Here is a 26794-nt window from a genome sequence, read left to right as displayed (position 1 = left end):
AGAAAATACATATTGTGGCCATGTATTTGTGTCATTTATATGCCTTTCCAGCAACTCAAGAACAAGCACGCTAACTTCCCTAACAACTTATACACCCTAGAATTCAACCAAAACTTTAAGCACCTTCTCTGCACTGGCACCTCCCATTCTTAGTCCCAACTTTGTCCCTGAGCTCCTGATTTATATCTGCCCGCATGGCAGGGCATGGATATAAAACTAGGCATCTTCTACTTAAAGTGTCCTCAGCAGAACTCTGGATCCTCCTCCTCAAACCCACTCCTCCACACATCCAATTGGCTCTCCTTTCTAAATATATCCAGGTGCTGACTGCTTCTGCCAACTGCACCAGGACCCTTGATCCAAGCCAATATCATCTTAGCTGGATTATTACAGTAGTCTTCTAGCTGGCCTGCCTGCTTCCACTCTTGCAACACGCCACCCCCACCTTAATTTTCCATACAGCAGCCACAGTAATCCTCTTACAGCACAAGTCTGAAATAAATCCTTAGCAATGGGCCCTGCATGAACTGCCTGATGGATGCTATTACTTTTCCCTCTGCTCCTGCTACACTAGCCTCACTGGCTCTTTTTCTGGGGGGGGGTTGGGGGGGCAGTCTCGCTCTGTCGCCCAGGTTGGAGTGCAGTGGTGCAATCTTGGCTCACTGCAACCTCCGCCTCCCAGGCTCAAGCAATTCTCCTGCCTCAGCCTCCCGAGTAGCTGGGACTACAGGCGCCCGCCACCACACCTGGCTAATTTTTTGTATTTTTAGTAGACACGGAGTTTCACCGTGTTAGCCAGGATGGTCTCGATCTCCTGACATCGTGATCCGCCGGCCTCAGCCTCCCAAAGTGCTGGGAATTCAGGCGTGAGCCACTACGCCCGGCCCTTTCTTTTTTTTTTTTTTTTTTTTTTCGTCTGAGATGGAGTTTTGCTCTTGTCACCCACGCTGGAGTGCAATGGCACAATCTCGCCTCACTGCAACCTCCACCTCCAGGTTCAAGCAATTCTCCTGCCTGAGCCTCCTGAGTAGCTGAGATTACAGGCACCCGCCACCACACCTGGCTCATTTTTTTTTGTATTATTAGTAGAGATGGGGTTTCGTCATGTTGGCCAGGCTGGTCTCGAACTCCTAACCTAGGTGATCTACCTGCTTCAGCCTCCCAAAGTGCTGGGATTACAGGTGTGAGCCACCACGCCCAGCCTCTCTTACTGTGTCTGGAATAGTTCTTACTGTTGCAAGCTTCAGGCCTTAGCATTTGTGGTTTCCTTTGCTTGGTACTCCCTTGCCTGAGATGTATATGCAGTGTGACCCTTCAATTTGATCACTTCCAAATGCCACCTCCCTAGGGAGGCATTCCTGTCTATCCTATTCAAAATGGTACTTGTTTCTATCCATTTACTTTGCTGTTATTAGGTTATAACAGCATCCACTTTGGGAGGCTAAGGTGGGCAGATTGCTTGAGCCTGGGAGTTTGAGACCAGCCTGGTCAACATGGTAAAACCCCTCTCTACAAAAACTACAAAAATTAGCCAGGCATGGTGGCACATGCCTGTACTCCCAGCTACGTGGGAAGCTGAGGCAGGAGGACCACTTGAGCCCAGGAGGCAGGGGATATAGTGAGCCAAGATCACACCACTGCACCCTAGCCTGGGTGACAGGGCAAGACTCTGTCTCAAAAAAATAAATAAAATAAAACAAAGCATCTGTTTACTCCTTGACTCTCTGTCTCATCCACTAGTGTATTAGGGTAGGAGTTCTTTGTTCACTGCTGTATTCCCAAGGCTTTGAGCAGGGCCTGGCACCCAGTAGGCGGTGCTCCATGAATATTGTTGAAGGAAAAAATACATGAATGAATGAATGAGTTATAGACTTTTTTCCCTTTAGTTACACAAGACAAAAAAATGTTATCTATTGACAGTTACAGTTCAAGAGAGTCTGTGCTGCTATGAAACAGCTGGATAACCACAGGACACTGAAAGCACTGTGCTGAGAACCCACCGGCTCAGCATCTGAGGATGGATGGGTCTCAGAGTGCCCAGCAGTAGTGTACTATATGGGTGGGTCAGTTGTAAAGAAGGAAAAACTGATCCATGAGCAGACACTAAAGAAAACAGTGGGATGAAATCAATACTGGGTTAAGTATGGAGGTCTGTGGGTTTGAACATACTGCCCCAATAGATTTTGTTTCAACTATTTTCCAGTAGACTTTTTCTTTCCATAATGCTTTCTTTTAATGCCTCAACTAGTCACAAGAGCTTTACTAAATATTGCAACTCTTGGCCGGGCATGGTGGCTCACATCAGTAATCCCAGCACTTTGGGAGGCCAAGGCAGGCAGATTGCTTGAGCTCAGGAATCCAGACCAGCCTGGACAATGTGGAAAAAACCCCATCTCTAAAAAATAAAAATAAAAAAAATACACCGGGCATGGTGGTGCACACCTGTTATCCCAGCTACTTGGGAGGCTGAGGTGGGAGGACCACTTGACCACGGGAGGTGGAGGCTCCAGTGAGTCGTGATCATGCCACTGCACTCCAGCCTGGGCAACAGAGCAAGACCCTATTTCAAAAATAAATAAATATTGCACCTCTCTTTTTTTGGTACTAAGGCAGAAGTATATAGACTGATTTCTCCAACTTTGAGCAACCCCAGATGACTCTACTTGAACAGAAAAGAAATTGACAGTTTAATCGTGTATAATCCCTTGTAAACAATCTGGGGGAAAAATGGTTAGGTTCTGGTTGGTGATATTTTACTTCAATGAGGTCATGCAGCACAGTGAAAACAACAAATAACTCAACATTAGGGAGACTTGGGATCTCATCCCATTTTTGCCATTCGTTAAACAACAAGCAAGTTTACTCGGCTGCTGCAGGCTTGTGTCCTCATGCATGAAATGGACTAAATAATCTCCACATTATTAATGCTTTACGACTCTGCTTTCCAAAAATGGAAATGCATTTGAAGACACTATCAGGCCCTTGAAAATGAAGAGGGGAGGGTAAAAAACAAGCTGCAACAGAGAACAGTATCAAGCTTTTAAAGAAACAAGTTAATACCAAAGCCAGAGGCCTTTAATGTAGACGTTAAAGGGTGTCTACATACACCCTTTCAGCTTGAATGTCAGCACTGGCTGTACTGACAGAAGATTTACATGACCTTTTCCTGAAATAAGCCTTCCTCTCCTAGTAACTCAATATCACGGGTACATTTTTCCAGGTACACTAGAGTTGGGTACTGGTCTAGAGCTGCACTGTCCAATACAATAGACACAAGCCACATGGGGCTGTTGAACACTTGAAAATGTGGCCAGTTGGAAGTAAGATGTACTGCAAGTGTAACAAACACACGGGAATTTGAAGATGGTACAAAAAAAGGACATAAAACATTCAGCATTGATATTGATTGAAACAATATTTTGGATGCATTGGATTAAACAGACTATACTATTAAAATTAACTCCACCTGCTTCTTTATGCATTTGCTAATACGACTACTAGAAACATTAAGCTTACATAGGTGGCTTGTATTATATTTTTGTTGGACGGTGCCACTCTAGATATCAGAATCTACAAAGTGACTGAGATTCAAACTCTTCAATGAAGCACTTTTTAAATGCTCTACTTGAGAATTAATTCCACTCACTGCTCTGCTGCCGTCGCGGTCCTGACTTTCCAAGGCTGTGCCCAGAGCGCGGCACACGTGGCTCTCACACAGGCAGGCCTGCACGGCACGCAGCAGTGGAGGAGGTTACCCTGGGTCGCTGACGCCAGGGGAAGCCAAGCGACCGACCCCACACTTCTGAGCCCTGCCGGGGAAGTCCCCGGGCGCGGAAACAGGTGGTGCGCCGGCGGTTCGCAGCTGCTGGGCCCGCCGGCCTGGGCGCAGCCGGGGATAGCGACGCGTTTCCTGCCCGGGAAGGGCCCGAGCGCAGGGCCGGCTATAGCGGTCCCGCAGCTGCCTGCTTTGATTTTAGCACTGCTGCTCCCAAGAGGGAGCAACGCGGCCCTCTGTCCCTCGTAGGGCTTGAAATGTAAATTATTCATATCAGGGGAATGTGTGTTTCAAAAAGCAAGCTGGACAAGAACCGACGGGTAATCCTCGCCAAATTCTTCTACTTAACCCTCACCATTAGAAGTCTGAGGCCTGAAAAATCTCTTGACCGGAGAGATACTAACTCCACAGGTGCCCAGGATCAGGATCTATGACATAAATGAAAAACATTCCAAATTCACTGATTTTTAAGAGTATTTAGATAGTAGAAAATTATTAATTCTCTTTATTAGCTCAATACTTTGTTCAGCCAGCATTTGCAGAGCAAAATCTGCGTGATTTAGTGAAAATTATCTTTTAAAACCACAAAGATTTAACCATAGTAGATAAAATTTAGTTGCAGTAAGCAAATTATATTTTTAAGCTGAACCCTAAGAAATTATCCAAAAATATATAGTTATACACAGCACTTATGATTGCTGAACAAATGAATCATATAAAATTTATGTTTAGTTCAATTTTTAGCAAGAGTGAATGACTTCTTAGATGATTTTTCTCCTGGTCTCATAGTGCAGTGTAGACACAAATGGACCTTATTTATTCAACTAGGCAAATCTTAGTTCAAAAGAGTTTGTGACAAAGGCTGACCTACAGGACTAAAACGGAGCTTGCCTTGTAGGAAAATAAAAAAAATGTAATCGAATGGACAATAATTTTTTAAATACATTATTCAAGGAGGAATAAGCCCTGTAACAGAATCCATAAAACACCATGCTCCATCAGTCTCTTTTTCCTAATAGAATGACCAAGTATTCTCTCCAATTAATTTTAATAGCAAACCACCATTTTCTAAAATGACTTAAATGGGTTCAATCAAGTAGAATGACTCCAAGGGAAACCACTGACTCAGATATAAAATGTGCCTTACATCATACTCCATACATCAAAGACTATACTTTCAGGGATCATTTCTATAGTTTGTTACATCATACTGCATACATCAAACAATGAAGAATCCAGGTTTCAAATTACAAATACATATATACCTTTAAGTCTTACCCTCAAGGTAAGATAGGAAAGTGGGAAATGCTGTCTGCTCACTGATATTCCATAAAATATTCACTGTAATTTCTAGATTCCCAAGACACATCTAGCAGAGGTGGTTTGTCAAGTCTGAGGTTTTCCACCTGTCCACCCCTGTAGCAATGGGGCTGATGTTCACACTCTGCAGGCCATCATCAGCATTCATGGCACCCCAACAGATAACCCCGTTAAACTCTCTCCCTGACTCAAGTAAACACTTCACAATGTAATGTGAGAAGGACATTATTACTGAAATAAACCTGAAAGCCGCTCTAAATCTATGGAAAAAGTGCAACACTCACAAATATAAATACCATTACACACTATTTGTAAGATCCCTCATAAATGACTATGTTATAGCTGAGACCTGCAACGGAACTCCCACCACCAAATGTTGTGGTAGTGTAAGGACCATTGTTATTTTCACTTGCAAATATTCCTGATAGGTCATATTTTAAGCTGCTAAAAACTGATACAAGCTGTTCATTCTTTCAGGGATAAGGTGACAACCAGCAAGAGAAAAAACAAGGTAATGCACTTGAGAGAGTAAGGTAGGCTCTCGGAAAAGGAGGGCTGTGGTGATCAGAGCCCACGGACGTCCAAAAATGTGACTTGGCTGGGCCTAACAGAGGGGAGCAGCTCTTCTAAAAACAAAATCACCCCCTGGAAATTATGTTGGTTGGTTCCTTGGGGCATTGAACGGTTCTTTTTCAAGTTATTTACTTGCTCGTTACCGCCAGTCCCAGCTTTCTTGGGAGACCCAAACATATTTGGGGAATGGAAATAATGTGCTTGCTGCCACAGACCAGGCCAGTAAGATGAGAAGATAAAGAGTTTCTAGAGTTTTGTATTATTCAAAATGAGTTTCATTTCAATTCAGGTACTTGAAAGAAGGTTCTAGTCTGTTACTTTGACACAGCACAAGATCAGTAGTTTATTCCAATGAAGTATTCCACCCAAATGAAAGCATAACATGCAAGTAGTTATTTATTTCAATCACTCCTATTTGAAGGTCCTTATTTTTGGAGAACAGTGAGGCATTTTATTATCCACTCTTTCCATTCCTTAAAGGCTTCCACGGGTTTCGGTAAATTCCCATTATCCTCGCGACTGTGTTCTGGAGTTGCTCCAGGTGTGTCAGAAGATTCATCATCAATCCACCTCACCAGTGCCTGGAAAAACATGAAAGATGCGCATTTCAACAAACCACAGCAAAATACCATCAGGCAAGAGAGAAGCATTGGCTTCTAGATCATAGGGTGACATATTACCCCATGAAGATGCTGCATTTGATAATGATGGTGTGAATATGAAATAATGCTAATGATATACTGAGTGAAATGGCACGTACCAAATATACATAGAATTACAAATGATGTCAAAAGTACGCACTGAAAAAAGATGAAAAAGAAATACACTCATTCTTACACTTTGTTACTAGCATAATAGGATATTATTTTTTCTCAACTTGCTAAATATTCCACAAGGCATTATATTAATTTGACATGTACGTATATACATATATAAGTGTCCACACAGGCATGGGTAGACATATGTATGTGAAAACACGTGTGTAGACATTTCTGTGCAGTCACCTGAATGCAGTCATACCCATGAGTAGACACATGAATGTATATTGATGTTTGTGGGCAAGTGTGGGCACACACACACACATACTGAGATTAGGTACTTTCCTTCTTCCTTTTTAAAGAAAATCATTTTTTTCCTCCTAATGAACATCATACCTCTGTCCCATATTTGGAAAGGTAAATCCTGTCCACACACTTATAGGGTTTAAAAAATGAACTCTGCCACACATATCAATATTTATTCTGTTCTGCAAAGTCAAGCTCTCTTGCCCTAAATGGAAGAGAAGCAAAGAAACTTCTTCCACTATTTCTCATTGAACTGTAAGCATAAATCACTCAAAGGCAAGCTGAAGTTTTTAAGAAGAGCATTTCTTCACATTTTTAAACCGCAGCTTCCTGCTTATCTTTACACTAATTTCCTCTGATAAATTACAACTCCAGAGAAGGATATAATAGAAACATGAGTTTGCTACTCAGATAACCACTTCCCCCTCTTTAGACTGTCCACCCCCCAACTTACTTTGTATCTTTCTACAGTGCTGAAGCCAATAGCACACTGCAACTTGCGCAAACAGATAGGGCAAAGGTTTAGAGGGCGCCGGTCAGCTTCTTCCAAGTGGTTGGAGCCTTGCATGAGGCATGCAAGCCACTGGCAGTGTCGCAGTCCAAATATGTGTCCGATCTCATGGGTTAAAGTCTGCAAGACAATCATGTTGAGGCTTTATAAGACCACCATCACATTAGGCTACACGTCTCTTCTTTTTCTTGCTTTTCCAAGAAACATAGGAAGCAACTGCCTTACCATTACCACCAAAACTTCACCCTGTCCAGACCTTCAAAGACTTAATCCCTCATTTCCCCAAATGTCTTACTGCCTTTCTTGCTATAGACTTCCTCAACCTCAACATTGCTGACATGTTGGACTGATAATACCAGGTTGTGGGAGGCTGTCCTGTGCATTGTGCGATGCTTTGCAGCATCCCTGGCTCTACCCACTAGATGCCAACAGAACTCCCTCCCTGATTGTGAAAATCAAAAATGTCTCCAGACGTTGCTAATATTCCCTGGATGGCAAAATCACCCCTGGCTGAGAACCCTTGATCTACACTAGGGTACTTGTTGTAATTCTGATTCTGGGGCTCTTCCCCTAGAGATGCTGATTTCAGTAGGTCTGGGAGAAAGGGGGCTTGATCTGCATGCTAATGAGAACATCAGGTGGCAATGACACAGGGGGCCCATGAAACACACTGTGAGAATGTAGCTCGCAGAGGTGTAGCTGTCAAACCCCAACAAATAGTACAGGTAAAAGCAGAATTTCTCTAGCTGAAGGAAAAGCCCATCTCTCTGGCTATGGAGAAAGGGGAAATAGGCTTTCCACAAAACCGAGTTGGGGATATCAGGAACTGCCAGGACAACTACAGTCAAGGGTAACCTGGAGCCCAGGGCAGGAAGGCCCAGGCTCCCAGAGAGGCCAGAGCAGAGGTTCTCCAAAGGCCTGGGGAAAGCAGCTTTGCCCAATGACCACAGTAGCTTGAAAAAGTAGGTTACCCACTCACACCAGAATTCAGAATTACACTAATAGCACATGGGTACAGCCAAGGCTGTAACTAGTAGTACAGAAAAACTGGCACTGATATTGTAAATTTCAATACGAAGGTATCCATTTAAATTGTTTTACTGATCATTTCAGTCAAGCACTATGCACCAAAATTATACAAATGATACAAACTCATTTATAATATTCCCTTACGGACTGACAATATACAGTTTACGGAACTAAGATCTCTTTTAAAGAACTGTCCTGTCAGATTTTTGTAATAACTTACCTTACAGGATCGAAGTAGTAAAACACTAGTTATTTCTGGAATATAATAGTTGTCGAAAATTGAATAGTCACTTGAAGATGTTTTCTTGAGCTTCTTCACTTTGCCTTTATAGTGCATGCTATAAAAATCACTGCCATACCTGGCAAAGCTGAATATCCCCACACCTACAAAAAAAGGACAAACAGTGACAGAATGAGAGTAAGGTCCCTGAAGAAAGACCAAAGAAAGAAGAGACTGCTGGCCCATCTGGCCAGTGAGTGCATCTCTGTGTCACTGTGTCCACACCATCTGATACACTTATGGTTTGCCACCAAAAAGGAAGACTTTTGCCCCAGATTTCCCTATCAAAATCTTTTGCTGCTATCCACTTTGCCTTGCCTTGTAAAACTTAATGGACTTGAGGTCAAATGCTTGAGAAACTGAAGTTTCAGAGAGTCTTTTCCCACAAAAGAAGTCTTTTTCTGAAAGTAGCAAGTACTCCAAATCAAGTACTCAAAAAGGAATCATAAAAAATAACCACATGGGTTGGGCGTGGTGGCTCACGATTGTAATCCTAGGACTTTGGGAGGCCGAGGCAGGTGGATCACCTGATGTCAGAAGTTCAAGACCAGCCTGGCTAACGTGGCGAAACCCTGTCTCTACAAAAATTAGCCAGGCATGATGGTAGGTGCCTGTAATCCCAGCTACTAGGGAGGCTGAGGCGGGAGAATGGCTTGACCCCATGAGGCAGAGTTGCAGTGAGCCAAGATCGCACCATTGCACTCCAGCCTGACGACAGAGTGATACTTGGTCTCAAAAAAAAAAAAAAAAATCACATGAACAATAGGAAGTCATGATTTCACTATTTAAGGACACACTAAGCAGATCTGTTACACGTGTGTCTGGAGGGGTTGCTGGCCTTCCCTCACGCAGCACTGACTGAGGACAACTGCCCCTGATGTCTTGAAGCCCATGCTTTAAACCACGGCTTTAGACAGAATAACCTCGTCCCCTTCCCCACCCCTACCCCCTTTTTAAAGAACAGCTCAACTCTATTCTGTCACTAGTGTCTGGTGACCAGAATAAATACCCTTGTAACTGACTTCCTGTGTTACATTTAGAGTTATATCAACCATCTCTGCAAGCACAGAGAACACGGTTTGCTACATAACTCACCCTACAGGGTACTGCTTCATAATTCGACTTGTTTACATGATCACTTTTATTTATGTCTCTCGTTCAGTTTTTAAAGTAATAAACCCATAGTAGATTTGTCCAATCTAATTTGATTCAAAAACAAACTTCCTCACCTCCCTTTACCCAGAAAATGTAGACTGATATTCGAAAATTAAGGAAAGATAGCATTCTGGAAATTAAGAGCACACTAAATCTATTCCTGTATCACAAGTAACCCCCTCTGGCCAATCAAGTGTGAGCATATTTCACTACTTTCAGCAAGGACATTTCCTTCTTCCAATAATCCTACAAATAGATTATTTTTTTTCGTAGTCAATGCGTCTCACTTTAAAAATATCAATCTTTGTAAACTTGGAGAAAACAAGACCACTGTGTTAAGATATTGTCACTGTCTAATCCTGCTACTTTCCTATGTAAATCTTTCATGTCATGTAATATTTAAGAAACTTACCAAAAAAAGAATTAAAGTAAATACAGTTTGGGGAAATGTTTCCTGACCTCCTCAAATACATAAGATAAATTAGCTAGCAATATCTAGATAAACGAACATATGGTTTGAAAATTATTTTTTTAGCTGGGTGTGATGACTCACACCTGTAATCAAAGCACTTTGGGAGGCTGAGGTGGGAGGATCACTTGAGCCCAGGACTTCAAGATGAGCTTGAGCAACACAGGGAGATCCCATCTGGCCAAAAAAAATCCCGTCTTGCCAAAAATAAAATAAAATAAAATAGCCGGGTGTGGTGGTCCTGTGGTCCCAGCTACTCGGGAGGCTGAGGCAGGATGATCCCTTCAGCCCAGGAGGCTGAGGTTGCAGTGAGCCATGATCACACCACTGCACTCCAGGCTGGGTGACAGAGGGAGACTCTGTCTCAAAAGAAAAATAAAAGGTAGATAGAATTATTTTTCAATGTTTCCATCTCTATCAGGTTAATAATAAAAGAGAAAACTTATGATAAAAAGCTACCTCACACCACCAAAATCAGTAAGAAAGTAGTGACCCACGTCTCCAAGAGTGCATGTTGGTAGGGCCATGGGGGCCACAAGAAACCTCACATAAATGGAGAATAAAGAATAAACGAGTAAGTGGGAAGAGGCTCTATAGCCCTACAGCCCCCACCTCTAGTAGAAACATTTGTCCCAAAAAGCTTACCACCCCACACAAATCCTAAGGCTAATGTAACATCCAGACAGACCATAAACTCTCAGGATAGTCCCTGTACTTACTCCCCATCCCCAGAACACTAATGAACCACTCCCCTTAGGGGGCCTTTTCCCTTTCAAGTCTGTGTTGGATTCTTAGGGATGAAGTTAGAGAAATAAGAACAATAATTAAAGGGAGGGGAGAAGTAGAGAGATGACAAAAAAAAAAAAAGGTTAAAAATATGACCGGTTTCCAGAACCTTTCCCATCCCTAATATTACCATGCAGAGTTCCTAATGAGTCAAGGTTTATTACATATCTCAAATCAAAGATGGACGTTTTGACTCTTTAAATTAAAAAACAAATGTCGTATGATGAGAAAGAAGCATACACTTAGTCTATGGCTATTCTAACTGTGCAAGATGACTATGAAAAGAATGGAAAAACAATTAGCAAGATTTTCACATCCATTGATAGCTCAAACTGTAATTGGTTTAATTCACCTTGCTACTGAATTACTGACATTTACTAGCCGTTATGCTGAATGCCTATATATATGCCAGGCCTATATATACATTTTTTTTTGAGACACGGTCTCACTTTATTGCCCAGGCTAGAGTGCAGTGGCTCGATCATGGCTCACTGCAGCCTCAACCTCCTGGGCTCAAGCAATCCTCTCACCTCAGCCTCCTGCGTAGCTAGGACTACAGGTATGTGCCACCATGCCCAGCTAATTTAGTTTCTTAAATTTTTATTTTTTTGTAGACATGTGGTCTATGTTGTCCAGGCTTATCCACACTTTTTATGTACAGGCACTTTTATGTAAATTATCTCCAAATGACTCCATGATGTGGGTATTGTTACCTTTAAGGTCCTGTAGGTAGTGAGTGGCCAACCAGAACCTAGATTATCACAATCTACCAACAGCACACTTCCCATTATGGCATAATGTCTCAACTGAAAATACTATACAGTTTTAAATATCAATATGATTCTTGGTTGGAATTTTTTCCCTCTTCTAACATCTTCAAATATTCTCAAGCTGAAGAAGCTTCTAACAACAATGCCAAAAACGGAATACCATCTGTCAAAGAGGCCTGTCCAAAGACAAAATTCCACGAGTCTCTTGGGTAAAGATCAATCATTGTTATTCCCACAACACAGAAGGCATCTTCAGGTTTCTTCTTTTTCAAGAACTTCAGGATGTCCCCTATTTAAAAAGAAATACATAAATGTATGAGTGTATATTATATACATATACTCAGTTCGAATTGCAAAGTTGTGTAATTCACCTGCATGAATTTGTAGGTTGTGTGTGTTCTCATTGACTCTAAAGGAACATCTTGTTACAGAAACAGGAACTGGTTCTAGGAGTTTTACTCTCAAGCCATAGAAATATGCTTTACAGTAGCCCGTGAGCCATTTAATATATTCTTCACTGATAATTCTGGTGTTTCCTAGAGAGCCTACAATATGGAAGAACATTTAAAAACAGACTTTAAGATGATTATTCAGTGTTTACCCAGTCTATGAGTAAGAAGATTCAAATTAGAAACAAAACCAACTCTAAATTTTCAATAACCTTTATCATTCATTGGTGTTGCTATGAAACAAAAAGAAACAAAATGTTATCTTTTAAGTCAGTTTGGCTACAAAACTTGTACCGCCGCAATGAATGTCAAAAACGATCCTAAAACGGCCCATCTGAATCAGACCCATAGCCTGGACTATTCCTGACAAGAGCGCCACTGCAAAACTGAACCAAAACCAGCACATTACCGGTATTTACCAATGGACTGTATATAAATGCTGCGTTTGTTTGGAGAGGGTGTCTTTCTGTAAGGATCACTGAAGAACTGTTCAAAGTCTTGGGGAGCCTCAGGGTGGGAGGTGATCCAATCTGATGGAGAATGCAAGGTAATGGGTCCAAAGAGATCACTGGCTGGCTGGAAGGCTTCATTCATTAAACGTTGTTCCCCAGCATCTAATTTCTCATACTGTGATACAAGCACTGGGTTCTTTGAGATGAGAGCTGTTTTTAGTGTCTGTTCGGAGTGCCGTATTATTTGCATCTAACAAAAAAAAGCAAGTAATCAAATATAAAAATACATATCTACATTGGGGACTTTACCTATCCTCTATATTTCAGCTCTGATTTCTCCCTAGAGTGAAATGACTGATTGCTAATGCTTTAGAGTGGTCACACTTAGAGTGGTTTCCTCATGTCCAATCAATTTCTTGGGGATCTAAGAAATTAAAAAGATAATCATGAAATCCATTCCTCCATCTCATATGGAACCTGCTCCCATTGCAAAAACTAGTGGTGGCCAGGTGTGGTGGCTCATGCCTGTAATTTCAGCACTTTGGGATAGGAGGATTGCTTGAGGCCAGGAGTTTGAGAGCAGCTCAGGCAACATGGTGAGACCCTGTCTCTACAAAAAATTTAAAAATTCCCTGGGCATAGTTGTGCACATCTGTGGTCCTAGCTACCAGGGAGGCTGAGACAGGAGGATCACTTGAGCCCAGGAGCTTGAGGCTGCAGTGAGCCATGACTGTGCCACTGCACTCCAGCCTGGGCAAGAGTCCAAAACAAAAAAAAACCTCACGGTGACCACAGGAGCAGGACCTCACACCCAACTTCCTTCTTTTGGGGAATAATATTGGCCTGGCACAGTGGCTCACGCTTATAATCCCAGCACTTTGGGAGGCCAAGGCAGAAGGATTACTTGAGCCTAGGAGTCTGAAATCAGCTTCGACATCATGGCAAAACCCCATAACTACAAAAAAATTAGCCGGATGTGGTGATGTGCACTTGTAGTCCCAGCTACTTGGCAGGCTAAGATGGGAGGATCATCTGAGCCCAGGAGGTCGAGGCTGCAGTGGGCCATGATCGTGCCACTGCAGTCCAGCCTGGGCAATAGAGACTCTGTCTCAAAAAATAATAATATGAATTAACTCATTAGTGCCACATGAAAAATACTCATCGTTTCTAATGTGACTCAAAGATCTTCAACATCAAATAAAAACAAAACTAACGTAAGCCCTATCATTTCTGCAATTTAACTGCAGGCTGAGAAACTACAGCTTAGCCACTGAAGTTTATGGCCTCAAAGTCATGTCACATTAGGGAAGACATCAGATGACTAATCAAAAGCCAGCCTCACAATGACAGGTTTCTTCCATTCACATCGTGCTCCTATATAGAGCTTTCATCCTTCCTCTTGAATGGGTCCGATGTTCCACCACGAGGCTTTTTGAATTAAGGAAAAAGTTGAACATCTCTGTCTGGATCATCTTTGTCATATTTTCTAATTATCTAGATTTTGCCAGTTTAATGATAGACGATTGATGGGAAAACTTAAGCTAATGTCTGTTCTGATTGAACCTATAAATTCTGGGGTTGAAGAGGCTGGCTAAAATTCCAGACCAAATGTCTCTGTACTCAAAGCTCTGATATGAGCATAGGCTCATCCTCACTCCTACACAACTGGGCTGAAATCTGACTTCTACAGGACAAAATATAAAACAAGATGTACCTTCCTGTAGTCTACCTACCTTGATTAGGAAGGAAGGCTCCCATGGAAGCTTTTAACTTACAAGGACGGACATGTCTGGGCCTGGCTGGAAGAAAGTTGTGGAGTGTGCCTTCATCTTAATATTAAAAAGGCAGTGTGAAAGGTCAGGAGGCCTCCTCTTGCCTCCCAAGCCTAATCTAGGGAAGCTGCGGGAGAAGATGGGCAGGGCGCGCAGAATTCGGTCACTGCAGTGGGCTGGAGGCCTAGGATGCTTTGGTCCCAAAACCAGAACATCACGGGCAAACGGGGAGGAGCTGGCCACCCTGGCTGGTTGCCTATAGCAACTCGCACTGTGGGCTCTGGTCCACGCAGACACAACCCAATCTCCGGCTGGGAGTGGAGTGGGGGTTCCCCAGGGACTCTCGCTTCGCCTCTTCTTCCCCAGGAGCCTCGGGAAAGGCCTCCCTGGCTCCCTAGAGGCGCGGACCCCGCAGCTTCCGCCACGTCCGCCCCTCCTACATCCTCATCCCGCTCCACCGACCGCGACCGGCCCCCGCCTCTACGACCCGGCTACCCTGCCTAGGGTCCCCGGCCCAGCTCTGACAGCACCCGCGAACCGCCCTGACCCGACAGGCCTCGATACCACCCACCCGCGGCAGCCCTCAGGCGCGTGCGCACCCCGTCCCTTCGCACTACGCCACGCCACGCCCACTGGCGCCACGCCCCTTACGCCACGCGCCGCGCCGCTGCGTCGCGCACGCCCTGTGGGCCCCGCCCAACTCACGACCCGCCCATGCCACGCCCCTGAGCGTACGGCCGCCTGGGCAGGCGCAGAGCTGGAGTTCAGCGACCGCGACCCGCCTCTTCCAGAATAGAGGGTAGCGAGGGGATTACAAGCCCCAGCTGTCCGCCCCCGCAGTCGCCGATTCCCCGCCTGCCCTCGCGGGGGCTCCGCGGCCCGGTTCTCGAGAGCTACAGATGCGCCCGCGTCGCTGGGGTCTCCCGTGTGGGAACGTCCTCGGCAGGCCGCGGGTTTGAGAGGCATCCCCGGCGTGACGAATGCAACCAGCGTGGCCCCAAATGAGTCGGCGGCCGCCGCAGGTTGACGTAGAGCCGCAGCGCTCCCCGGGGCCGTCACCCTCAGCACTTTCCCTTCTTTATTTGTTGGGGGCCGCGGGGGCTGGAACCCAGAAGCGCAAGTGTGGGGCGCGTCCTCGTGGCGTCCCTGGCGCTCCGAGGCCGAAACCCGGATGCCGAGGGGAGGCCGTGAGCTCGGAAAGGCACCGCGGGGCCGGCATTAGGGCTGAGCTAGCTGTGTACCCTCTGGTGGGACTTTCGGTCTCTCTGGGCCTCGCCATTCTCTTTCTTTTTCTTGCCTTTTTTTTTTTGGGGGGGGGGGGGGGAGACGGAGTCTTGCTCTGTTGCCCAGGCTGGAGTGCAGTGGGACAGTCTGGGCTCAGTGCAACCTTTGCCTCCTGGGTTCAAGCGATTTTCCCGCCTCAGCCTCCCCAGTAGCTGGAACTACAGGTGCCCGCCATCACGTCCGGCTAATTTTTGTTATTTTTAGTAGAGATGGGGTTTCACCATGTTGGCCAGGCTGGTCTCGAACTCCTGACCTCAAGTGATCCGCCCGCCTTGGCCTCCCAAAGTGCTGGGATTACAGGCGTGGGCCACCGCGCCCGGTTTTTTTTAAATACGGGTTTTCACCCTGTTACCCAGGCTGGTCTCGAACTCCTGCGCTCAGGTGATCCACCCCCCGCCCCCCGGTCTCCCACAGTGCTGGAATTACAGGCGTGAGCCACTGCGCCCGGCCTGTTATTTTGAAGTCAAGCTATTTTACCATCCTCTGGATTTTCCTCATCCTAATTCTCCTTCCCAGTCTCAAGGAAAGACAGGCACATTTTCTTGATGACTTCCGCACTTGTAACCCCTTGTTGGCTCTCCTTAGAGGACATTAACTCTGAACCTTTCAACTTCGAGGATCTCTTTAGCCCTTCCTTATTTGTTCACTCTCCTGGATCATGAATTCTTCAAATTTGTCCTTTGAACCCAGTGCCCATATCCACCCTCACCTGAACCCATTCGTGAATAAAATGCATTCCTACCATGACTGTTCTCAAAGTTTGAAGTTGAGAATACCGATGCGCCACTCCTGCTTCAATGCTTGAGAAGTCGTGGGCTTTCTTCCATGTGCCTTTTGACTGGGCGCCTATCTCCCGACAGCCTGAGGTGGTGTAGCACAGGGGCGAAGGTGGTCTGTGCTTGAATCCCAAAACCCTCACTAGCGTGGGACCTGTGCCAACTACTTGACCTCTTTTGTAAAACGGAGACAATTACAGCACATCTTTTTTTATTATTATTACTTGACACGAAGTCTCGCTCTGTCGCCCAGGCTGGAGTGCAGTGGTGCGATCTCGGCTCACTGCAACTTCTGCTTCCTGGGTTCAAGCGATTCTCGTGCCTCAGTCTACAGAGTAGCTGGGACTACAGGCACGCGCCACCACGCCCGGCTAATTTTTTTTTTTTTTTTGAGAGAGAGTCTCGCTCTGTCGCCCAGGCTGGAGTGCAGTAGCGCTATCTCGGCTCACTGCAAGCTCCGCCTCCTGGGTTCACGCCATTCTCCTGCCTCAGCCTCCCAAGTAGCTGGGACTACAGGCACCCGCCACCACGCCCGGCTAATTTTTTTTTTTTTTTTTTTTTGTATTTTTAGTAGAGACAGGGTTTCGTCATGTTAGCCAATTTTTGTATTTTTAGTAGAGACGGGGTTTCACCATGTTGGCCAGGCTGGTCTTGAACTCCTGACCTCAGGTGATCCACCTACTTCGGCCTCCCAAAGTGCAGGGATTACAGGCGTGAGCCACCGCGCCCCACCTACAGCACATCTTAACAGAATTTTAGGGATCAAATGAGTTCCTTTGGATACTGTGCCTGTTTTTGACTGAACGGCTGTCTTCTGACATCCTGAGTGGCTTCTTTAGCTTAGTTGTCACCTCTTCTATAGCCTCATCCTGCCTCATGACAAAACTTTACTTCTGCCTGTTCATTGCCTTGTGTGTACATAATAATACTGCAGTTGTCCTTGTCACAATGATTGCAACCTATTTCTTACATGTCACCCTTACTCAACTGCGAGATGCTTGAGGGTAAAGACTCTCTATACGAGGTGTCTGAAGCATAAAAGGTATTCACTAGATTTTCAGTCAGTTTTTTGGTATTCATTAAAAAGAACTTCATTTTGCGTTTAAACTGTTTAAATTTCTAAATCATGAACTTTGTACTTGCTCACAAATTTTAGGATAGCATTATTTCTGCATGGTCTAATATTTATTTTCTTAAATAACTGACCAGGCATGGTGTCTCATGCCTATGATCCCAGCACTTTGGGAGGCTGAGACAGGAGAAAGGAGAATCACTTGAGCCTAGGACTTCCAGACCAGCCTGGTCAACATAGGGAGACCCCATCTCTAAAAAAAAAGAAAAAAGAAAAAAAAAAAGCCAGGTGTAGTGACACATGCCTGTAGTCTCAGCTACTTGGGAGGCAGAGGTGGGAGGATGGGTTGAGCCTGGGAGATCGAGGCTGCAGTCAGCTGTGATTCACAGCACTTCAGCCTGGGCAACAGAGTGAGACCCTGTTCAAAAAAATAAACAAATAAACTCCTTAGTGCTTCGGGGGGGTTAGGTTTTTTTTTTTTTTTTTACATTAGAAGGAAAAGACACTTTCTCTTACTAAGGGATTTTTGCCTGTTAACTAATATGCAGTTGCAGAATGAACCATAGGCTGTCTGCATTTCAAAGAGCACTACAAGTTCTGATATTTAAAATGAGTGTATATGCCAGTGGCCCAAGGTTGGAGAAGAAAGTTGGTAACAAATTGGAAGGTGGCAGAAAGCAGGAAAGAAATGTAACATATATGGCAGATGAAGGATTTTAAAATAGCTTTTACAAATCAGCACAGAAAAGATAAACACCATGACATAAAAATGAGCAAAAAATATGAACCATATAACCCGAATGGTCCATTAGCATCCATATGTTCAACTTTACTGAACACATGAATGAAATAAAATAAAAAACACTCTAATAAATTTTTCTTACCTGCTAATTTGGCCAAACTGTTTGTTTTGAAATAATTTCTAGCTAAAAGAAAAGTGGCAAAAATAGTATAAAGAATCCCTACATTCTCTTCACCCAGATTCCCCAGTACTTAACATTTTACCTCATTTCTTTATCATTCTCATCCTTTTTGTGTCTTTATCTCTGTCTCTATATGAAAATATACATTGTTTTCCTGAACCATTTGAGAGTAAATTACAGGCTGGACGAGGTGGCTCATGCCTGTAATCCCAGCACTTTGGGAGGCTGAGGTGGGTTGATCACTTGAGGTCAGGAGTTTGAGACCAGCCAGGCCAAAACGGTGAAACCCCGTCTCTACTAAATATACAAAAATTAGTGGGTCATGGTGTTGCATGCCTGTAATCCCAGCTACTTGGGAGGCTGAGGCAGGAGAATTGCTTGAACCCAGGAGGCGGAGGTTGCAGTGAGCTGAGATGACATCACTGCACTCCAGCCTGGGCAACAGAGCAAGACTGTCTCCAAAAAAAAGTAAATTGTAGACATGATGCCCTGCACTCCAAAATATCTCAGAGTGTATTCCCAAAAATCAAGCACAGTTTCATAAGTAGCCACAGTACAACTAAAACATGAGTCCATACTGACATTTCCAATTCCAGTCCAGCCTGACACCACAGAGTTCATTCATTCTAGCCTTCCATTTTTCCATATGTATGATGTCCTTCATCAGTAGAGAGAAACCTGGCTCCTGTTATTCACAATTTATTTGCTCTGTACTAGAATATGTACTAAAAATAATTTCAGAATTCCTAATCCATAGCACTGCAGGAAAACAATTCTACCAATTAGTATTTATTTAAGGTTCTTTATAGCCAGAAGATATATATTAAAACCCAGTTACCTACCTGGGTTAGTTCTTCCCCCTCCCAATTCTGCCCTTCACTGTAGTATTGTTATTAACATGAAATATAGTTAGGTTCATTTATTTTTGTTTGCATTCCATTTTACGAATTTCCCCCCAACCTTGATCTTTTTTTGAATGTGTGATATATTAACATGGTTACTAAAAAGTTGTCTTTGATGATAATGTCCAATGATGGTAGATTGTCCTGGCAGAACGGTGTATAAACAGGTCGAATCTTTCTGGTGAACAACCTGACATGGAGTATTAATAGCTTTTAAAATGTTCATACCCATTGACCCAATAAGAGATCTCACAGACTTATGGTTAAGGATAGTCACCAAAATATTATTTATAATTATGAAAATTAGAAACAATCAAAGTATCCAGCTATTGGAGACTGGAAAAGCATAAATTATTAATCATAGACCATAAATTACGTGTATGTTCATATGTTAGAATACTAAGCATCTATTTAAAATCATTTCTCAGCTGGGCACAGTGGCTCATGGCTGTAATCCCAGCACTTTGGGAGGCCAAGGCAGGCTGATTACCTGAGGTCAGGAGTTCGAGACCAGCCTGGCCAACATGGTGAAACCTCATCTCTACTAAATATACAACAATTGGCCAGGCATGGTGGCACATGCTTGTAGTTCCAGCTACTTAGGAGGCTGAGGCAGGAGAATTGCTTGAACCCGGGAGACGGAGGTTGCAGTGAGCTGTGGTCCCACCACTACACTCCAGCTTGGGCGACAAAGCAAGATTGTCTCAAAAAAAAAAAATCATTTCTCAAAGACAATAGTGACCTACAGAAATGCTAAGGGGAAATAAAGTGTGACACAGAAATGTTTACACATTGTCATTTTTTTTTTTTTTTTTTTTTTTGAGACAGGGCCTCACTCTTTCACCCAGGCTGGAGTACAGTAGTGTGATCACGGCTCACTGCAGCCTGGACCTCTTGGGATCAGGTGATCCTCCCACCTCAGTCTCCCAGGTAGCTTGGATTACAGGTATGCACCATCACACCTGGCTAATGTTTTGTGTTTTTTTGCAGAGAGGGGGTTTCACCATGTTGCCCAGGCTTGTTTTGGTTTTGAACTCCTGGGCTCAAGACATCTGCATGCCTCCACCTTCCAAAGTGCTGGGATTATAGGCATGAGCCACCTTGCCTGGCCTATACATTGTAATCTTATTTTTGTTTTAAAAAGATGTGCTTGGCTGGGCATGGTGGCTCATGCCTGTAATCCCAGAACTTTGGGAAGCTGAGGCAGGCAGATCATCTGAGGTCAGGGGTTTGAGTCCTGCCTGGCCAACAAGGTGAAACCCCATCTCTACTAAAAAATACAGAAATTAGCTGGGCATGGTAGCACACGCCTGTAATCCCAGCTACTCGGGAGGCTGAGGCATGAGAATCACTTGAACCTGGGAGGTGGAGGTTGCAGTGAGCCGAGATCGTGCCACTGCCCTCGCTCTGTGTCAAAAAAAAAGTGCTGATAAGTAATAATCTATGAATAATGAGATATTTGGTGGTTTTGATTTCTTTCTCTGTCCCTCTTTAGTTATTAATTTGCATTTTCCAAACTTTCTACAATAAGTATTATTACTTTTACAGTCAGAAAACAATTTAACAAGTCAGTAATGTATTAATATTTAGGCATTCCTAAATACACAAATGACCCTGAGGCATAACAGCTTCTCCATGCTTTCTAGGTGGTTCCCTGCCTCTGTCTTTCCGCCTACCCTTTCAGCTGCTCCTCAATCTATTTTTCTATGGTCTCTGAATTTTACTTACACCAACACACCACTAACTAGAGATTCATTTAGATTAACAACCAAGCCATCCTTTGTCTTCCTAATTTGTTGACTTTATTTTAAAATTACTATATGGACCGGGTGCAATGGCTCACGCCTGTAATCCCAGCACTTTGGGAGGCTAAGACAGGCGGATCACTTAGGTCAGGAGTTTGAGACCAGCCTGGCCAACATGGCGAACCCTCGTCTCTGCTACAAAAAAAAAAAAGAAAAAGAAAAAAGAAAATTAGCCAGGTGTGGTGGTGCACACCTGTAATCCCAGCTACTTGGAGGCTGAGGCAGGAGAATCGCTTGAACCTGGGATGCAGAGGTTGCAGTGACCTGAGATCATGCCACTGCACTTCAGCCTGGGTGACAGAGCGAGACTCCATCTCAATAATAATAATAATAGTAATAATAATAATAAAATTACTATATGTATGAAAATATTCCAAGTACACATTTTTAAAAGCTAAGAAGTACTAAAAGCATTGTAATGAAAAGTAATAGTCCCCACCCCATAGGCCATCTTCCTAGAGGCTACTGTTCTCAACTCTTTAGCTGTTTTTTCTGGTATTTATCTCCATGTTTCTCAACAATGTGTGTATAATGAGATTTCTTGATCTTTTAATTTTAGGTAGCATCTGTTAGTTTATTGCCATGAGAGATGAGGACTTAACTCTCATACATCATACTTTCCACCTATCATTCCTCTTGTGATTCTATCATAAATTTTGGTTGAATCTGGTGGTCAGTGTTTACATTATGATAATTATGCAAACATTGTGCACTACAGAGCCAAGTAGTGTACCATGACCATGCTTTCGTTCTTGTAGAACCTCTTTATTTTTGCCTAGAGTTAATCATCACTTGATTTCTATTATTTATTTTCTTAAAAAATTATATAATATGCATGTGCCTCATTTTTTATGATTCTCTGATTCTGTGTTTTTTAATGCTTCTCTACATGGCCCATGCACACTGGTTACATTTTTTTTCTGGGTAACTTCATCTCCCCATTCATATCTATACTGGTTGTCCATGGGCCTACTGCATAGCTGTTCCTAGGACTGCAACTACACTTTGCTGTGTTGGATCCCCTGTTTCTTAAATTATTAAATTCTGTGTCTTCCTCTTTCCTGGCTGACTCCTTTGGTTTCAGCAGCACATCCCCAGAACCTTCTGGAATAAAGGTACATAGAGATAAATATTGTGAGATCTTTGACATCTGAAAATGTTTTTATTCTGCCCTCATACTTGATTGAGAATTTATCTGGGTTGGTGTGGAATTCTAGATTGCAAATCATTTCCCCTCAGTATTATAAACAGTTTGCTCCAGTTTCTTCTGACTTCCAATGTTGCTACTGAGATATTCAATGCCATTTTGATTCCTAGTCCTTTGTATGTTATCTGTTATTTTTAGGAAGATTTTAGTATCTCCTTTTTATCCTTAGAGTTCTGAAGGGTTATAAAGATGTGCCTTAGCCTGAACCTTTCTTCCCATTCATTTTGTGGCTCACTTAGCAGGCGCTTCGATACTGAGACTCTTATCCTTTCATTCTGAGAAATTTTCTGGTATTATTTCTTTGATAATTTCCTGCCCTCCATTCTTGCTGGATGTTGGACTTTCAGAGTGAATCCTCAGATTTTCTTCTCTCTCACATTTTTCCATCTTTTTGTACTATGGTCATCAATTATTTTCTATCTTTTCTTTTGAATACTTACTTTCAACTATTCTGCTTTTTCATAGCCAAAATCCCTTTCTTGTTATGATTATTTTATTTTGCATCCTGCTATGGTTTGAATGTCTGTGTCCCCACAAAATTTATATGTTGAGACCTTACCCCCAATGTGATAGTATTTGTAGATGGGAACTTTTGAGAGGTGATCAGGTCATGAGAGTGGAACTCTTACGAATAGTATTAGTGCCTTTATGAAAGAGACCCAAGGGAGTCAGCTCACCCCTTCTGCCACGTGAGACCACTGCAAGAAGACACTATCTCTGAACCAGAAAGCAGGCCCTCCCCAGACACCAGATCAGCACCTTGATCTTGGATTCCAGTTCCTAGAACCGTGGGAAATAAATTTCTGTTGTTTGTAAACCATCCAGTTTATCATATTTTCTTATAGCATCCCAAACAGTCTAAAATACACCCTCTCATTTCATAGATAAAATGTCTTTTCGTATTTCTCTATAGATAGTAACTATACTACTTTTGAAGATTTGTTCTGTTGTTTCCTCTGTTTGGTCTTTTTGTTTCATGTTAGAACTTTCCATCAACATCTGGTAATCTTTGGCTGTTAAGATTTCATTATGATGCACAAAAAACTGGTGGGGGGGTTCTGTGTGCATGAATGTGGCTTATTCTCAGAGGCGATCTGGCAGATAATCAGCTTATTCACTGAGGGGAGTCTCCCAGTGTCTGAACCTGAAAGTTTCTTCTCTGTGACCATCCCATTTTTTTCCAGAGTAGGATCGTTTCCTAACTGACTGCCAGTGTTCTGGAAGCAGGTGCAGTGAAGAGCCTAAGAGTCCCACTAATGTGTGTGTGAATTCTGAATCCTTAGCCACCGTGTTCATCCCTAACCCATACTGCCACAAGGACTCTCAAGTCTCACAACCAATTTGTTTTAACACGAGAAGACATTAAGAGGGTTAAGAGGTTCTCCATGATTCACCTACTAGTGTGAATTCATATCTGCTCCTTTTGCTTTTCCCCTGGCCCTTAGCTGATATCAACTGCCCTGAGGAAATGGAAGTCTGATTGGTCAGGAAGCAGGAGTAAGTGGGTAATTTGGGGTCACAGACCCCCCTCAGCAGGCAAGCAGCCCAGAGGTGGGTAAAGCACATTAGGAAAGGGTGCTGCAATCCAGGGACTAGGGCCCTGGACCTGGATGCCAAAAGGGAGTTGGGAAAGTAGAAAAGAAAACAATTTATGCTTAAATTGTGCTCAGAGCCAGGGCTCTATGCAAAGAAGCAGCAGGTGACCTGTTTTCTCCCTCCTGCACTGCAGAGAACCTGCCCTCAAAGACCCAGAGCTCAGCTTCAGTGGAAGTTGAACAGCACTGTACAAGCGAAACTGAGAACCCAGTCACCCTGAGAAAAACGGTTTCTAGGGGGAAACACATTCTTTGGTCCAAACAACCAACTTACAAATGATCTTTTGGACCACATCCTGCCTGCAAACTGAGGCTCGATTCACCTTTAATGGACCAGTTCTGGCAGTGCCAAGGGAGAGAGGCCATTAGCAGAAATGAAAAAAGCAAGAAATCTTTTAGTCCACTAGGTTAAGATTTTTTTATGCTTTGTTGTTTATGATTTGCCACTTTAGTTACTCTTTCCTGGAACAAATGTTATGATTCTACTTCATCTCTATTTACTGAAGCAAATAGATGCTTATCAGCAGTCATGCTACAAATCACAAAGCAGTCAGTAAGGCCTTTGGGGCTGTGGTCTCTTTTGCAATTCTTTGATGTCTTGTCAGGCAACTTATTTTCTGTGCCTCAGAGAGTTTCCAAAAGCTACCACAATCTGATTGTGTGTGTGCGTGTGTGTGTGTGTACATATGTGTGTGTATATCTATATGCACTCTTTCTCTCTCTCTCTCTCTCTCTATATGGCATATAAATACAGTAAAGTCAAAGAATTGAGCAAAAGCAGATTTTGGTTTTTACTTTAAGAATATCATTTCACTTCCTGAAAAATTAGGAATTAGGAGTCCCAAGAATACCACATAGCATTTAGGAAGACTTGAGTGGGAGCTAAGAAAGTTCGAATGAGGGGAGGAAGAAAGTCCCTGGTCAGGCCGGGTATAGTGACTCAAGCCTGTAATCCCAGCACTTTAGAAGGCTGAGGTGGGAGGATTGTTTGAGCTCAGGAGTTTGAGATCAGCCTGGGCAACCTAGCAAGACTCTGATTTCTATTTAAAAAAAGAAGAAGAAAGAAAGAAAATAAAAGAAAAAGGCTGGGTCAGTGGCCTCAGTTGAACCCTGGAGGATGCTGTGATCCTCTCGGTGACGTCCCCAGCCTCTGCTTCAGGATGACAGCATGGTCTCCTGCACTGTAGCTCGGTTTGAAATTTTCAGTTTTTCTTTCAATTTCCCCTTTTTCAGACTCCAAGGGGGATGGAGGAGATGGTCTGAATAAGACAAATATGAAAGAGGAAGTGTCTCAGCACCAACCAAACATAAAACAGCAACCCACTTCACTTGTGACCTCTACAGAAATACTGAAGATGTCCTCTGTGTCCTTTTAGACTTTCTGGGGGAGGGAACAGCTGCTGCCCAGAAGCAAGCAGCTTCCTTTTGGCCAGGTTAGTGCAGGGAACCAACAAAGACAGGGACCTGTGGCCAGAAGAAGCACAGCCGCAGCAGGTGTCTGATTGGACTGAGCCAGGAAAGGCCTTCTTGCCCTTAGGGACCCCTCAAGGCTTTTTTCCCACAAGCTGGAAACTGCTTGGCTCACTGCTGTGCTAAATGCAGGTGCCAGCCGAGGGGGTTACCCTAGGACTGTGAGCCATTAACAGCTTGTCTCAAATACGCTTCTCCAAGGCAGTCAGCGACTCCCCACTGAACACCTGTGGGTTCCTGCTGGTGCTAACTTAGGCACGGGGCTAACAGGTCCCTCCCCTGTAGCAGATGATGAGAGCAAGTGTGGTGCAGGAGGAACTGAAAAGAGAGCGTCGTCAGAGGTGACACTTACGTGGATTAAAACCATATATTCTTGTGCAATGTAAAAATGCCAACTTGCATCAGCATAACGAAGGACACACTTAGAATAGAAAAGCTGAGGAGGACAGAAGAATAGGAAGAACAACAAAACCATGCCTGGTCCTTTTGCCCAGAAATGACCCATGTGAATCTTGGCTGAACTTTTAGACTTTTTCGTGGTGCACATTTTTCAACATAATTTGACAACGTGGGACCTCTAGAATTGTACATTCTAATTTTTCAGTCCATTTATTTCTTATTCCAGAAAGAATCCATGTATAAGGATGGCTCATCACAGTGTTGTTTTTAATTCTGAAAAGCTGAAAGATGGATGCTCACCACTAGTGTTTATACATAAGTTCAATAAAGTTATGCTTTCACAATAAAATATTATGTAGTCATTAAAAAGAACAATCTCATGCTATGCGTATTATCATGGAAGGATGTCCCCAAGATCTTGCTGAAGTTTTTTAAAAAGTCCCAAGCAGTGTATATATAATTTGAAGCTATTTATATAAAAATATGGGTGTATATGTGTGTAAAAAAGGATGTTTGGGCCGGGCATGGTGGCTCACGCCTGTAATCCCAACACTTTGGGAGGCCAAGGTGGGTGGATCATTTGAGGTCAGGAGTTGGAGACCAGCCTGGCCAACATGGTGAAACCCCGTCTCCACAAAAATATATATTTAAAAAATTAGCTGGGATGTGGTGGTGGGTGCCTGTAATCCCAGCTACTGGGGAGGCTGAGGCAGGAGAATCACCTGAGCCTGGGAGACGGAGGTTGCAGTGAGTTGAGATCTCCCCAGTGTGCTCCAGCCTGGGCAACAAAGTGAGAATCCGTCTCAAAAAAAAAAAAAAAAAAAAAAAAAAAAAGGATGTTTGCCAAATGTTAATAATGTTAGAAGGAGGGCTTTTTGTGCTGTTTTACTTTCTTCTTGATATTTTTTAGCAATATTTATTTTGCAATGAGCATTTACTAGCTTTATATTTTTTTA

General features: G+C 43.4%; 2 protein-coding genes and 1 pseudogene across 24 annotated transcripts in view; 1 reads left to right on the top strand and 2 right to left on the bottom strand.

The window, feature by feature from the left end:
• ARSG (arylsulfatase G) overlaps positions 1–5853 on the bottom strand; it is a 187640-nt gene extending 181787 nt beyond the window's left edge. For both annotated transcript variants that reach the window (XM_024350567.3, XM_511646.9), the window contains exon 1: positions 3647–5853. The gene's annotated coding sequence lies outside the window, so the exon portion shown is untranslated. The remainder of the gene's footprint in view (positions 1–3646) is intronic.
• On the top strand, positions 4941–5016 carry LOC112206216 (small nucleolar RNA U3; annotated as a pseudogene).
• A 129-nt stretch (positions 5854–5982) lies between the features above and the next one.
• Positions 5983–26794, bottom strand: part of AMZ2 (archaelysin family metallopeptidase 2) — a 51046-nt gene continuing 30234 nt past the window's right edge. For 2 of the 22 annotated variants that reach the window (XM_016932814.4, XM_024350569.3), the window contains 6 exons: positions 12601–12883; positions 12104–12277; positions 11893–12021; positions 8493–8656; positions 7187–7363; positions 5983–6249 (listed from right to left, as the gene is read on the bottom strand). In XM_016932814.4, coding sequence (XP_016788303.1) covers positions 6094–6249; positions 7187–7363; positions 8493–8656; positions 11893–12021; positions 12104–12277; positions 12601–12883 — 1083 coding nt within the window. In that variant the 3' untranslated portion in view covers positions 5983–6093. Of the gene's footprint in view, positions 6250–7186; positions 7364–8492; positions 8657–11892; positions 12022–12103; positions 12278–12590; positions 12884–13975; positions 15081–15140; positions 16428–17254; positions 17342–26794 lie in introns of those variants that run through there. The other 20 variants (XM_063799238.1, XM_054670631.1, XM_063799230.1 and 17 more) reach the window with 19 other exon arrangements.

This window comes from Pan troglodytes, chromosome 19 (assembly GCF_028858775.2).
Source record: "Pan troglodytes isolate AG18354 chromosome 19, NHGRI_mPanTro3-v2.0_pri, whole genome shotgun sequence".
NCBI lineage: Eukaryota > Metazoa > Chordata > Mammalia > Primates > Hominidae > Pan > Pan troglodytes.
Note: the sequence above shows the minus strand (reverse complement) of the source record. Positions and strands in the feature narration are given on the sequence as shown.